The following is a 13,845-nucleotide window of genomic DNA, read 5'->3' on the forward strand; positions in this document are numbered from 1 at the left end:
TTACCTGATCCCTGTTTCAAACGTCTCAACTCAGATTCAGCTGATGAGACACGGTCAGGATCATCATATAATAGTCCCAAAGCAGAAAAAAAACTATCCACTGATCTGAAGCATGTATCACTAGGTTGCAAAGAAAAGGCCCACTCCTGAGGCTCTTTGCGCAAAAGTGACATTATGAACCCTATGCGCTGGGATTCATCCCCAGAGGACTTGGGTCTCAAACGAAAATACAATAAGCAAGCATTTTTAAATGAAAAAAATTCTCGGTGTTCACCAAAAAATAAATCCGGCAAACATACCTTAGGCTCCAAGAAATGTGCTCCAGGACAGTTACTCACGTGCTGACGGAGCTCGGCCACCTCCAGAGAGAGTCCCTGCAGGCGATGAGCCAAATCCTGAACCGACACCATGATGGAACAGAAAAATCTTTCCTTAGAGAATTTGCAGGCTGGACTTACTGTTATGTTCTGCTACCAGAGCTAAGGAAAGAGAGGAGATCTGTCCCTACGATAGAACTCAGCTGAATCTCTACGATGTAACAGGGAACCTGATCCTGCGATCAGACCTGCTAAAGTCCTAAGCTAGTCTGTACGGAGACCTATAGATGTGGGGAAGGAATCCCTACAAGTACTAAGGACTGGGAGGAAAATGGGACACCTCCTAACAGAAATAGTAGCAGACAGACGAACAAACAAAATATATAGAACATAGAGGTCCGTAGACCAAGCAAACTAACAGAGTTAGATACAGAGCACAGGCTAGCTAGAAAGTAGTTATACAATGAAGTCCAGCAAAGCCAGAAGGGCGGAGCAGGATTAAATAGGCCAACAAGGTCATGTGACCAGCAAAGGAAAAAACCTAAGAGCAAGGTGCTAACAGGTGTAGGGTCGCTACCGAACACTGGACTTTCTCGGAGGTAGTCGGACCCCCGTCCCTGGTGGCCGCAGGACTCCGCGGGGAGCAGGGAGTCGCCTTCCCGCTGACATCTCTAAGTGAGTAAAGCCTTGGAAGTTCACCCCTATGGCCTCTGGAGTGTTCATTACGCGCCATACCATGCGACGCGGTGCCCGTACTCCCCGCACTACTACCCCCTCTCTTTCCTGTTTGCCTGCCCTGAGGCCTTGCTCCGCCTGTGGGGAGCAGCGAGAACTTTAGCCGCCATGACACCGGGCCTCAGCGGACTGCAGCGGCGCTGGTCACTCTTCACCAGGCACCACAGGTGGCGTAGTCGTTAAAATAAGCCACTCAACCAGGACAAGCCCACAGCATCTTTTTCTAATGTGACGGCCCTGAGCACGGGTCGGGCCTAGGCCACGGCTGCATCCCATCTCTCCATCACAGGGCCCGACACCGAGTCCCCCATCACCCAGGGTAAAACATGGGCTTCTCTGAGTAGAGGCGTCACAACCTGGTGTAGTCGGCAGGATCGCGTGCCCGCAGCAAAGGAAGAAGTGCCCATTGCTATCGGGTACTGTGTGCCTTACACCTTGAACTGTTGTTTACACTTAAAATGGCGCCCGCCCAAGAAGAACAGACGCCATAATGCTGTGAAAAGACTGTCTTTGAACACCTCCCATCGTGGGCTGGGCTCCCGCTTGGCGCCAAAAAGGTGGACTGCCCCTTCCATCAGAGACTGTCCGCGGGGTAATGCCCGTCAAACTGGATGGGCTGAACAAAGGCGGGCCTGTCAGCATTCCGCCCAGGAACCGCCCCGAGAGAGGAGGAAGAAGCAAAGCAACAAGGTTCGTCCATTGCAGTTGGAGCTTGGCAGTCAACGGAGGCAGACATGGATGCCTCTGGGGAGCAAGACCACGCATCTACTGAACCCGGTTCAGGCCCTTCACCCGGCAGAGAGCAAGGCGGCAGCGTATTGACCCCGGGAGATATTACATTTCTCCAGCAGGAAGCTCCGGAACTCCTAAGAAGGCAGATAGAGGCCCAGGAGGCGGCGACGGCTGCGTGGCGGGAAGAGATGCTGCTGCGTATCCGGGACCGCTGTCAAGGAGTAGAGGTCCCAGGACAAGTCGACTCGGTGACAGAGGTCGAGAGCGGCCCAGCGGCGGGTGAGTGTGCAACCCCTGCCCTGGCTGCAGAGCCTACCGTGACTATCTTGGACCTCATGTCGGAGTACCTGATTCCCCACGAGGTCACCTGGGAGCAAGCGTTGGCTCCAGAGCTGCAATCGGCAGCCATGGGTGAGGACCTGCGATGCCGCCCAAACCCTGATTCGGAGGTGCCTGAAGCTGCAGAGGAAACTACCGGCTCCAACCCGGACTGGTCCGCGTCTACAGAGGACTCGCAGCAACCCGTTCTAACCTCGCTACCTGCACGGCAGGAACCTGGCCCGAGGCTGAGGATTGGGCCTGGGAAAACTAGGGGGGCGACCTAATGGGCTTCCCCCGGGAGACCAGGGCTGAAGCGCGGAGGAGGATCCAGTGGTGCAGCGACCAGATATTCCAGCTCGCATGGGAGCAGCGTCGGCGGGAGCAGCGCTGCGAGCACCTCGAGGCCAGGACCAAAGCTGCAAAAACTCGGGCGCGTCAGGAGGAGGCCACCCGTTCCAGTCCCCGGTACGAAGGCCAAGTCGTCCGTTTTCATCGTGAGGTGGGGTGGGGGTTCATCCGGTGTCCCCAGTTCCAGGACGATGTGTTCGTCAGCCGGCGGGAAGTCGAGCAGCGCCTCAAGAAGGGACACCCCGGTCGGAACCTCTTCCTGGGCGACACAGTGACTTTCACTCGCCACCAGGGGGAGCGTGGGTGGTACGCCCTGGACGTACACAAAGTGTCCGGGAGCGACACCACCCCGCGTTCAGCCTCAGGGGACCGGCTAGCCACCGTCGGGAGGAATGAGCCCTTTCCAAGACGGCAGCCCGAAGTTTAAAGCAGCCCCCGGCTGTTGTTGCAGTTTTGTTTACAAGTTTAAAAGTTGACTTTTCCTATTATGCTTAATTTCTAACCCGGTTTCTAGAGACACCTGTCCCTGCGGACTAGCAGACAGACTCTTTCCCCCTGTATATAGTTTGCATCTCCTTAGGTGCTCCATATTGGTTTTATGCAAAACCGCGGATATTCTCTACCTCAAAACCTCAGAAGAAAAACCTGTTAGGGTGGCTCTCCGGGAGGTCCAACTCTGGATCTGCATGCCTTGCAGCCACCCCAGGGCCAACGTGGAGGGTTTAGGACCGGTCCCTCGCACTTCTGAACTGACTCGGTGTCCTTGCACTTTACCTGTCTGTCTGCAATAATGTCTCTGGAAAAATGCTAGCACTTTTATAATTTTACTAGATGGTGGCCCGATTCTAACGCATCGGGTATTCTAGAATAGGTATGCGGCCGACCGGGCGCAATCAGCAGAGCGGTTTTAAAATTTGGCGCCAAAATCGCTGATTGGTCGAGGCTAGCAACCGCGACCAATTAGCAAAGCGGTGTTAAAACTTGGTGCCTATATCGCAGATTGGTCACAGCCGGCGGTCGCGACTAATCAGCAGAGCGGGGTTTAAATTTGGCGCCAATAATGCTGATTGGTCGCGGCCAGCGAACGTGACCAATCAGCAGAGCGAGGTTTAAATTTGGCGGCAATAATGCTGATTGGTTGCGGCCGGCGGTCGCGACCAATCAGCAGAGCGTTATTTAAATTTGGCGCCAGTAATGGTGATTGGTTACGGCCTTGACTAATCAGCAGAGCGGTGTTTAAATTTGTCGCCAATAATGCTGGTTATTCGTGACCGGTAACCGCGACCAATGAGCAGAGCGGTGTTTAAATATGGTGCCAATATCGCTGATTGGTCGCGGCCGGCCACCACGACCAATTAGCGAAGCGGTGTTTAAATTTGGCGCCAATATCGCTGATTGGTCACAACAGGTGGTTGCGACTAATCAGCAGAGCGAGGTTTAAATTTGGCCCCAATACTGCTGATTGGTCGCGGCTGGCGAACAATCAGCAGAGCGGAGTTTACATTTGGCGCCAAAATCGCTGATTGGTCGCGCCCGGCAGTCGCGACCAATCAGCAGAGCAGGGTTTAAATTTTGCGCCAATACTGCTGATTGTTTGCGGCCGGCGACCGCGACCAATCAGCAGAGCGTTGTTTAAATTTGGCACCAAAATCACTGATTGGTCGTGGCCAGCGGTGGCGACCAATCGGCAGAGCGGGGTTTAACTTTGGCGCCAATACTGCTCATTGGTCGCGGCCGGTGACCGCGACCAATCAGCAGAGCGGTGTTTCAAATTGGCACCAATCTCGCTGATTGGTCGCGTCTGCCGTCCGCGACCAATCAGCAGAGCGTTGTTTAAATTTGGCGCCAATCTCGCTGATTGGTCGCGTCTGGCGTCAGCGACCAATCAGCAGAGCGTTGTTTAAATTTGGCGCCAATCTCGCTGATTGGTCGCGGACTGCCAACCACCGCGACGAATCAGCAGAGCGGCGTTTAAATTTGCCGGACATCTCGCTCATTGGTCGCGGTGGCCGGCCGCGACCAATCAGCAGAGCAACGTTTAAATTTGCCACCCATCTCGCTGATTGGTCGCGGTGGCTGGCCGCGATTAATCAGCAGAGCGGCGTTTAAATTTGCCGTCCATCTCGCTCATTGGTCGCGGTGGCCGGCAGCAACCAATCAGCAGAGCGGCGTTTAAATTTTCCGTCCATCTCGCTGATTGGTCGCGGCCGGCCACCGCGACCAATCAGCGTGGTATTAGTGTGGGCCCGGGAGCGGCGCTGCTTGTGCAGCTCCTTCTGCTGCGAGAAGCTGGGAGATGAGCGGCTGCTCGCAGCAGAAGCATCCCGACCGGCGGCGCCGCTCCCCGGTCCTCCGTTCACACTTGCTGTCGGGAGATCAGCAGGCCAAGCCGCTGATTTTCCGACGTTAGTCGCATGGAGGTCAGCGGCGCCGGTCGGGGTAGTTGTGCTGCTAGCGCCGCTCATCTCCCCGCTGCATCACCGCTGACCTCCGTCCGCCAGATGAGCCGCTAACGGCCGCCATCTTTTTTTAGAAATCCCGCGGCGCTGATTGGCCTCTGCCGGACCAATGAGCGACGCGGGATTTCCAGGACAGACAGACAGAAAGACAGACAGAAAGACAGACAGAAAGACAGACATAGACAGACAGACAGACAAACAGACGGGATAAGACAATTATATAGTAGATACTTTTATACTATGCACCTTGTTATGTAACGTTTAAGAAATGTGCCTCCCATAAAGGGATGATAGTTTTGCATGTTATCATAAAAAGAAAAAATCCTGGGTGTTGCTTCTTTTGCAGCCCGCGGACGTGCTGTGTTTTACCAGGGGGGAATGTGGCGCCCCTGAGGGTTCGACCGCCACAGGAATGCTGCACTTCTCTAATGGAGTGTAGTGTTCCTCCTCTGAGGTAAGCCCGGTGTGATGGTCGCGACCCAGCCTTGCATCCAACACCACACTTCTCCACCAGAGGGAGCTAGTATGCACTAGGTGTTGCTCCCCTGGTTACAGGGAGACTGGGGAACACAAAGTGGTAGGAAGCAGTTAGTGGGTGTGGGTGGAGGACTTACAAGTTAGTTACACCTTAAATTTCATATTTAATAGAAAGCCATCTTTGATCTTGGTCTGTTGTTCTTCTCTGGTCCTTTGTCTAGCCTTTGCTAGTCTGTCAGCTGTCTCTTTGCAGTCAAAATACTGTGTGTAATGTGACCTCCCTCCGGGAGCGCAGATCCTGTGTGGGCCTGCGCCGGTAAGGGACACAGCCCTCGTACCCTGGCCTTGTAGGTTGTAGACAAGTAATGTCTCAACCCGGCCAAGGACCAGGATCAAGAAGGCCCTGGGAGCTTTAGAGTGTGGCTCCCCAGAAAATGGGTCCCGGGGAGGATGCAGACGGAGCGGAGCACGCCACCTGTCCTCGACTACCTAATCTATTCAGAGGGATTCCGGCTGCAAGAGGGGTACCGGCCCCCGACACCCGACTTTGTACTCTATGTCCTGGACGGGAAAGTCCGGTTAGGCCCTGAGGATCCCTCCGGGCATCAGATGGAGAGGAATTGCCACCCGTGCCCTAGTCCTGAGAGGAGCTCAGAGGGAGACCCGGCCTATCTACACACGCACAGACGGGAAAGGGTGAAGTTTATAGTGCAGGAACACTCTGGTGTAGGGTCGCTACCGAACACTGGACTTTCTCGGAGGTAGTCGGACCCCCGTCCCTGGTGGCCGCAGGACTCCGCAGGGAGCAGGGAGACGCCTTCCCGCTGACATCTCTAAGTGAGTAAAGCCTTGGAAGTTCACCCCTATGGCCTCCGGACTGTTCATTACGCGCCATACCATGCGACGCGGTGCCCGTACTCCCCGCACTACTACCCCCTCTCTTTCCTGTTTGCCTGCCCTGAGGCCTTGCTCCGCCTGTGGGGAGCAGCGAGAACTTTAGCCGCCATGACACCGGGCCTCAGCGGACTGCAGCGGCGCTGGTGTCCCTTCACCAGGCACCACAGGTGGCGTAGTCATTAAAATAAGCCACTCAACCCGGACAAGCCCACAGCATCTCTTTCTAATGTGACGGCCCTGAGCACGAGTCAGGCCCAGGCCACGGCTGCATCCCATCTCTCCATCACAGGGCCCGACACCGAGTCCCCCATCACCCAGGGTAAAACACGGGCTTCTCTGAGTAGAGGCGTCACACATGCATCACCCCCTTCACTGTGCAAGCCCCACAACATGCAGGCAGTCCTGTGCATAAAGCATCAGCACATTTCATGTACATCATCTTCCCCCCCTTCCCTGTGCAAGACCCACAACATACTGCATTAAAGGGGTTATCCGCTACTAGGGCAAACCCTTTTCATATTCCACGCTTGGCCCAGATAAAATAAAAAAGCCTATGCTCAGCTCTGATGCTGTTTCAGCGGTGTCGGTACGAGTGGTCTCTGGGCTCCCGTGCGGTTGTTGTGACACGTGACCCCGGCGACCAGTCAGCGCTGGCGTCACTGTCCCCACCTTCGTACAAATCGAACATCAACAGGAAGTCAGGGCTGTGGCTGATCTCAGACTTCCTCTTCATGTTCAGTTTGTGCGAAGGTGGGAACAGTGACGCCAGCGCTGACTGGGTGCTGGGGTCACGTGACACAACAACCGCACGGGAGCCCAGAGCCCGCTCGTACGGACACCGCTGAAACGGCATCAGAGCTGAGTATAGGCTTTTTTATTTTATCTGGGCCAAGCGTGGTGTATGAACAGGGGTTGTTCTAGCAGTGGACAATCCCTTCCCTGTGAAAGGCCCCACAACATCCAGCACATGTATGCATCACTACCCTCTATGTGCAAGACCCTCAACATCACACCTTTAGTTATGTAAGCCCTCACAACCTGCAGAACTGTGCACATTCTGTGTGCAAGACCCACTACATGCAACCCTCATGTAGCAACCTGATCCACATTTTTATGCCCCCAAAACACAGTATCAGACCATTTACACTTTGTCCTATACATAAAAACTAAATACATAATTTCTGTCTCCACACTGACCACTTATGCAGCTCCTCAGCCCTCCTAGGATCTGTAGTGAAGCATCACCTCATATACAGCAGCCTCAGCAGCACCACGCTGCTTCCTGGTATCGGTGGGGACTGAACTGGAGGAGACACCACCCCTTCCAATCGCATCATCACCTCCCGGGAGAAACTCCATTTTAGACACTCCCAGAGTGAGCAGCGTTGTCCCAGACTGCCAGTGGGCCCCTCTGTTAGTCCAGGGCCCCGGCACTTGCCCGGGTGCGCTGGGTGGTGACGCCAGCCCTGATACACACCCTCTCAATGAATACTCGGCAGCCTTTGAGAGCTTCCAGCATAATGTAATTACCGAAATACGTAAACTCAGTGATAAAAGATGCACAAAACGGAAAAATAATCTAAGCATGGCTAAACGAAAGGCAATAAAATCCCTACAAAACAACCATGACATAATCATACGCCCTGCAGATAAAGGAGGAGGCCTCGTCATCATAGATAGCAAACATTATCAAAATGAGGCACTAAGGTACTTGCTAACGACCCTACCTCTACCTACTATAACAAATAGAGACAACTTACCAAAAAGGGACTAGAAGCAGGTTTTATGAATAAAGCAGAATTTGACTATATTAACATCCGATCACCTAGATTAGCCGTGTTCTATTATCTTCCTAAGATTCACAAATCTCTTACCAATCCAAGAGGAAGACCCATCATCTCAGGGATACAGTGCCTCACTGCAAACCTTTCCAGATACATTGACAACCATCTACATGACTTGGTCCCACGCCTACCGGCCTAAATCAAGGACAGCCAACATGTACTACGCCTACTAAAACAAGTCACATGGGAGGAAAATTACATCCTCGGCACCCTTGACATCACATCACTATATACAGTAATCCAACATAAAAAAGGATGCCAAGCGGCTCCATATTTCCTAAAAAAAACAGAATAAACTACCGGAGTACCAGATTTCATTCATCAATGAATGTATGCATTTCATTCTTTCACACAATTACTTCAAACACGGGAAGAACTACTATACCCAGCAATGGGGCACAGTGATGGGGACCAGGTTCACGCCCAGTTATGCAAACCTGTACGTCGGAAAATGGGAAGACTCCACCATCTACCCGGGTGGGTCGCTGAGATCGAACCTGGTCCTATGGCATCGCTTTATCGATGAGATCATTTTTATTTGGTCTGGCAACCAACTCTCTCTGGACAAATTCATTGAGGAGATTAACCAGAATGACTTTACATTTTACCTCAACCACGAGTACCCAACAAATCAATTTTCTTGACCTCAATATCCATGTACGTGATAATCAGATCCACAACTGCACTTTTACCAAACCCACAGATGCAAACAGCTACATCTCCCTGGACAGTTGCCACCTCCCTAGTTGGTTATTCAACATCCCAAAGAGCCAATTTATGCGACTTCATAGAAACTGTTCAGATACCAAATACTTTGAGGAGGAAGCAGGAGTACTAACCACCAAATTCCAAAATAAAGGATATGACCCCCATTTCCTCACCTCAACCAAAAATCTAGTAAAACAAATTCCACGTGAAAACATTCTAAAGTGCCCCACTAGAACGATTCAGGTAGCATCTAATGATTTGAATGTACCCATTATGACACCCTATAACTCAAATACACATTTACTAAAGAGAATCATTAAAAAACACTGGAGTATCCTACAAAATGAAAAGATTATTGGTGACAAACTAGCAAAGAACCCACGCTTTATATACAAGAAAGCATGCAACCTGGGAAATCTTGTGCCACAGTCCAAAATTACCCCCCTAAAAAATGGAACCCTCTCCTTTACTAAAGATATCTGCGGCTTCTTCCCATGTCAAAAATGCACAGTATGCAAAAAACTAAATATGAAAAAACAAAAAGTAATAACCGAAAGAGACGTAACACATACCATACCAGATTTAATTACATGCACAAGAGAGGGGGTTATTTATTGCTTAAAATGTCCGTGCAAAAAACTATACGTAGGCAGAACGAAATGCCCCATTAATGAACACCTACGGAATATCACCACCAAGTTTGACGGGCACCCACTTTCAAAACACTATGCTGAAAAACATGGGGGTTCCATAGCAGGAACTGTGGTGACAGCTATACAAAACGTGCCAAAACAATGGTGGAAAGGTGACTACCAGAAACAAATGTCTCGAGTTGAGAGTAAATGGATCTTTATGTTTGACTCTCTAAAACCTAGAGGCTTGAACTCAGAAATCGAACTGTTGCGATTAATGAAGATTGACGGCCAAAAAAAAGGAAAGAGAAAAAAAAAAAAGTGACAGCTAAGTGGCCATTGGTAAACTCCCACCCATAGACCTATAAAAAGGACCCATAAGTGCCTAGGGATCAGCTCTGAAGAAGGAAACCGGAGTTTCTGAAACGCATCAGCCTTTCTGATCCCCCTAGGCCACCGTACCGGTACTCACCCACGTGACGTCACACAGGTCCTCAAGCTGCCAGTGTGCACAAGTGCGCAGGTTCTCTTCTGCACCGCCGAGTGCCGATAAACACAGAGATTGGTGAGAGCGGCGGGTCTCTGGCCGGGACCCTGCACCTCCCCTCTCTGCACCATGCCACAAGCGCTCATTCATATAGTGGAGGAAGCTTCTTCTGCCACACGGACCGGCAGCCACACAGGTCCACTGACATTGGAGGTCCACAACTGACAAGAAGAGTGCAAATTAACTTTTCTCCATATAAGGGGGACCCTCCTACCTGGTCATCAAAAGACCCTCCAGGAAGCTCATAACTGCCTCTCAACCAGGAAAAACTTCTAGGGCTCCCATTATGACTATCTTCCCTCCTCCCATTGCTTTTAGCCTACTAGCCAACTATTAAAACAATGATTTTTAACTTCTCGTAACCTACGTATTTAATAAAATTGGTCATTTTTAACATCTTCATTGTTATTTCTTGCCACATACCCTATACACTAGCGCAAGTTGTTTTATATATTTTTTATCTTGAAAACGTCAGACAACTGTGGTAGTTGTCCTCTCTTGCAGCAGATATAGGTCTTAACCATTAGCGCCACCATTCCATTGAATAATGTTAGTATAAGCTTATACACCAGTGGGATGTTATTTAATTATTATACTCCTGGTGTGTAGGGAACTAAGCCGGTATCTTTGCCGACAGTTGATGGTTGAGTTATTCAGCCATCATCCGCCTGCAACAGTCTTGAGAGGAGCTTAACTTCTTCAGTCTATCACAGTGACGCAGGCTATGTGTCCACGATGCAGAAATGCTCCAGATTTTTTCCTGAAAGTTTCTACATCTCCCTGGCAGAAAAAACACATGCGGATTGTACATGCGTTTTTCCTGCCAGGGACAAGCGGATGTGAAGCGTTCTTCACATGTATTTCCACATGCGAGTTGTCAATCGCTTTCCAAGCGATTTTAGCATCACCTGGAAAGTGCTTGACAACTTGGTCACACTATATAAATCCACGCAGCCGGCATAGATTTATATAGTGTGACCGAAAGAATGTTAAAAAATAAAAAATAAATTTATACTTACCTTCTGATGGCCCCCGGAGTCTTTATTCGATGCGTCTCGGCTTGCCGGCGGCTCGCGGTGCACTGAAAGGACCTGCCAACGTCAGCGGTCGCGTGACCCGTCACATGACTAAATGACGTCATGGCATGTCCTTGAGTCCACCGCGATCTGCCGGCAAGCCAGAACAAAGACACCGGGGGCCATCAGAAGGTAAGTATAATGTTTATTTTTTCATTTTATTCTTTTTTTTTACAGGTTCTATGGTACCTGGGTCTGGAGGAGAGTCTCCTGTGCTGCACACCCGGGTACCATCCGCACATTGAAACGCATGGAATCCGCATGTACAGATCCAGTGATGTGGAATCCAAGCGTTCCAGTGCAAGTCAATGGCGGCGAAAATGCAGCTCTTTCGCAAAATAATTGGTAGTGCTGCGTTTTTTTCCGCAATGATAATCGGCAGCAGAAATTTCCGCAGCATGTGCACAACACATGCGGATAATCGTTGGGGACCATGGCAGACCTTCTATCAAGCGTTTTTTAAGCGTTTCTGCAGCGGAATTGCCATTGCGGGATTGCTTAAAAAACGCATCGTGGGCACAAAGACTCAGAACATGTGATGGGCAGTTTGAATAGCCAATAGGGTGTCATGAAAGCAAGGGGTCTGCTGAAGACCCTCATATCTGTCATGTTTGCACGTCTGTATAAGCCAGCTCACGGCTGATGTTCACAGGTAACCATGGCTATAGCTATATACTATAGCTGTATACAGCGCTGTGCATAGTACAGGCAAACAGATGATCACAGGGTGGAATCACTTCCCAATTACTCCCGTTTAAATCAGAGAAACTTAAAAAATAAAAAAACACACATATGTGGTATTAATATATTTGTAAAATTGTTCTTTCAGTGTTCAGTGGAATTTTCAGTAAAGACCTGGTTAATTCTCATTGAAGAGCACTACATCCTGAGTTTTTTTTTTTTGTTGAGTTTTTGCTCTTCAAATCTGTTATGTTGTGTGTCCTTGGTGGTTTTGTATTCATGTTATAAAAATATATTCATTTTCATTTATGATTGTCAGGTTATTTCTCCAACTATGAATTTCATTGATTAGATTTCTCCACCATGATCTGGAAAGGTGATGACAATATTTGGGATATTTCTCTTCACAGGGAAATAAGTTACATAGAGTAGAAGCTGGAAAGAACTGCAGAAACTGCACAATGAACGGGAAATTCAAACTCCCCAGCAGTTCAGTGTTCAGCCAATCAGCAGAGGAAGGAGGAGCTAATGTAGATTCTGTAAGACCCGCCCTGGAAACGCGTCACCTCTGCAGTCTTCTCTCTGGTCCACCCATCCGCTAAAAAAAAGAAGAGTCCGTGGGGCTTCGTCACAGTTTTCAGCTGACTTTGGATGATGTCTGATCGCGGTAAAGGAGGGAAAGGTCTCGTGAAGGGTGGTGCCAAGCGGCAGAGGAAGGTGCTCCGTGATAACATCCAGGGCATCACCAAGCCTGCCATCCGCCGTCTCGCTCGCAGAGGAGGCGTCAAGCGCATCTGCGGCCTCATCTATGAAGAGACTCGCGGTGTCCTGAAAGTCTTCCTGGAGAACGTGATCCGTGACAGTGTCACCTACACCGAGCACGCCAAGAGGAAGACCATCACCGCTATGTACATGGTGTACGCGCTCAAGCGCCAAGGCGGCACTCTCTACGGCTTCGGAGGTTAATTGTATTCTCTGCTCCATCCTGACAACCAAAAGGCTCTTTTCAGAGCCACCGTGTAACGGGTCTGGGAGGTGGAACCTCTGAGCAACTATACAAAGGGGCAGTCCTTGTAAGGAAGCGGGTGGCTCCCAGGGAAGGCGGGCAGGTAGTCACGGCAAGTGACAGGGACAGTCTCTGGGTAGAAGGGCAGCAAGTCACGGCAAGTGACGGGGACAGTCTCTTGGCAGGCGGATGGTCACGGCAAGTGACAGCAGGGTAAGAGTCTCTAGACGGGCAGGTGGTCACGGCAAGTGACAGCAGGGAAAGAGTCTCTAGATAGGCTAGCAGGCAGGTAGCAGGTGAGCGCTCCCAGGTGAGCGGGCAAGAGTCTCTGGACAGGCAGGTGGTCACGGCAAGTGACGGCAGAGCCTCCAGGTAGACTAGCAGGCAGGTAGCAGGTGAGCCCTCCCAGGTGAGCGGGCAAGAGTCTCTGGACAGGCAGGTGGTCACAGCAAGTGACGGCTAAGTCTCCAGGTAGGCTAGCAGGCAGGTAGCAGGTGAGCGCTCCCAGATGAGCGAGTAAGAGTCTCTGGACAGGCAGGTGGTCACAGCAAGTGACGGCTAAGCCTCCAGGTAGGCTAGCAGGCAGGTAGCAGGTGAGTGCTCCCAGGTGAGCGAGTAAGAGTCTCTGGACAGGCAGGCAGGTATCAGGCAGGTATCTGGTAGGTACTTCCTGGTCCGCAGGCAGACTGATCCATAGACAGACTGGCAGGTGCTGGTAGGCAGACTGTCGGACCACAGGATAGCAAGCAGGTAAGCAGATATCAGGCAGGAATCAGGCAGGTATCAAGCAGGAATCTGGCAGGTGACTGGCAGGTAACTGGTAACGGGACCTGAGGGCTGAAGCAGAGTTGAAAGGCTTTGCAACAACATTGCTCGGGCACCTCCATTTTGGAGGAGGTGCCTTATATATGGTGAGGTCCTCCGGCCATTGGCCGGGGACTCCTTAGGATGACGCGCGCGGCCCCTTTAAGAGAGGGGGAGCGCGCGCGCCCTAAGCACAGAGGCCGGGAAGCAGCGCGCGCTGCCAGCAGAGCGGGAGGAAGACGCCGGGCCCGGAGCAGAGAG

General features: G+C 51.1%; 1 protein-coding gene across 1 annotated transcript; it reads left to right on the forward strand.

The window, feature by feature from the left end:
- Nucleotides 1-12,428: 12,428 nt before the first annotated feature.
- Nucleotides 12,429-12,740, forward strand: LOC141161381 (histone H4-like). The gene has a single exon (XM_073646191.1). It carries the CDS (start codon nucleotides 12,429-12,431, stop codon nucleotides 12,738-12,740), a length of 312 nt encoding a protein of 103 aa, XP_073502292.1.
- Nucleotides 12,741-13,845: the final 1,105 nt, after the last annotated feature.

Source organism: Phyllobates terribilis, unplaced genomic scaffold (assembly GCF_046119375.1).
Source record: "Phyllobates terribilis strain yellow unplaced genomic scaffold, ASM4611937v1 Scaffold_9__5_contigs__length_417890890, whole genome shotgun sequence".
NCBI classification, from domain to species: domain Eukaryota; kingdom Metazoa; phylum Chordata; class Amphibia; order Anura; family Dendrobatidae; genus Phyllobates; species Phyllobates terribilis.

What these genes read in the sequence shown, in the direction of transcription:
- LOC141161381 (XM_073646191.1), top strand. Translation starts at nt 12,429, where the DNA reads ATGTCTGATCGCGGTAAAGGAGGGAAAGGTCTCGTGAAGGGTGGTGCC.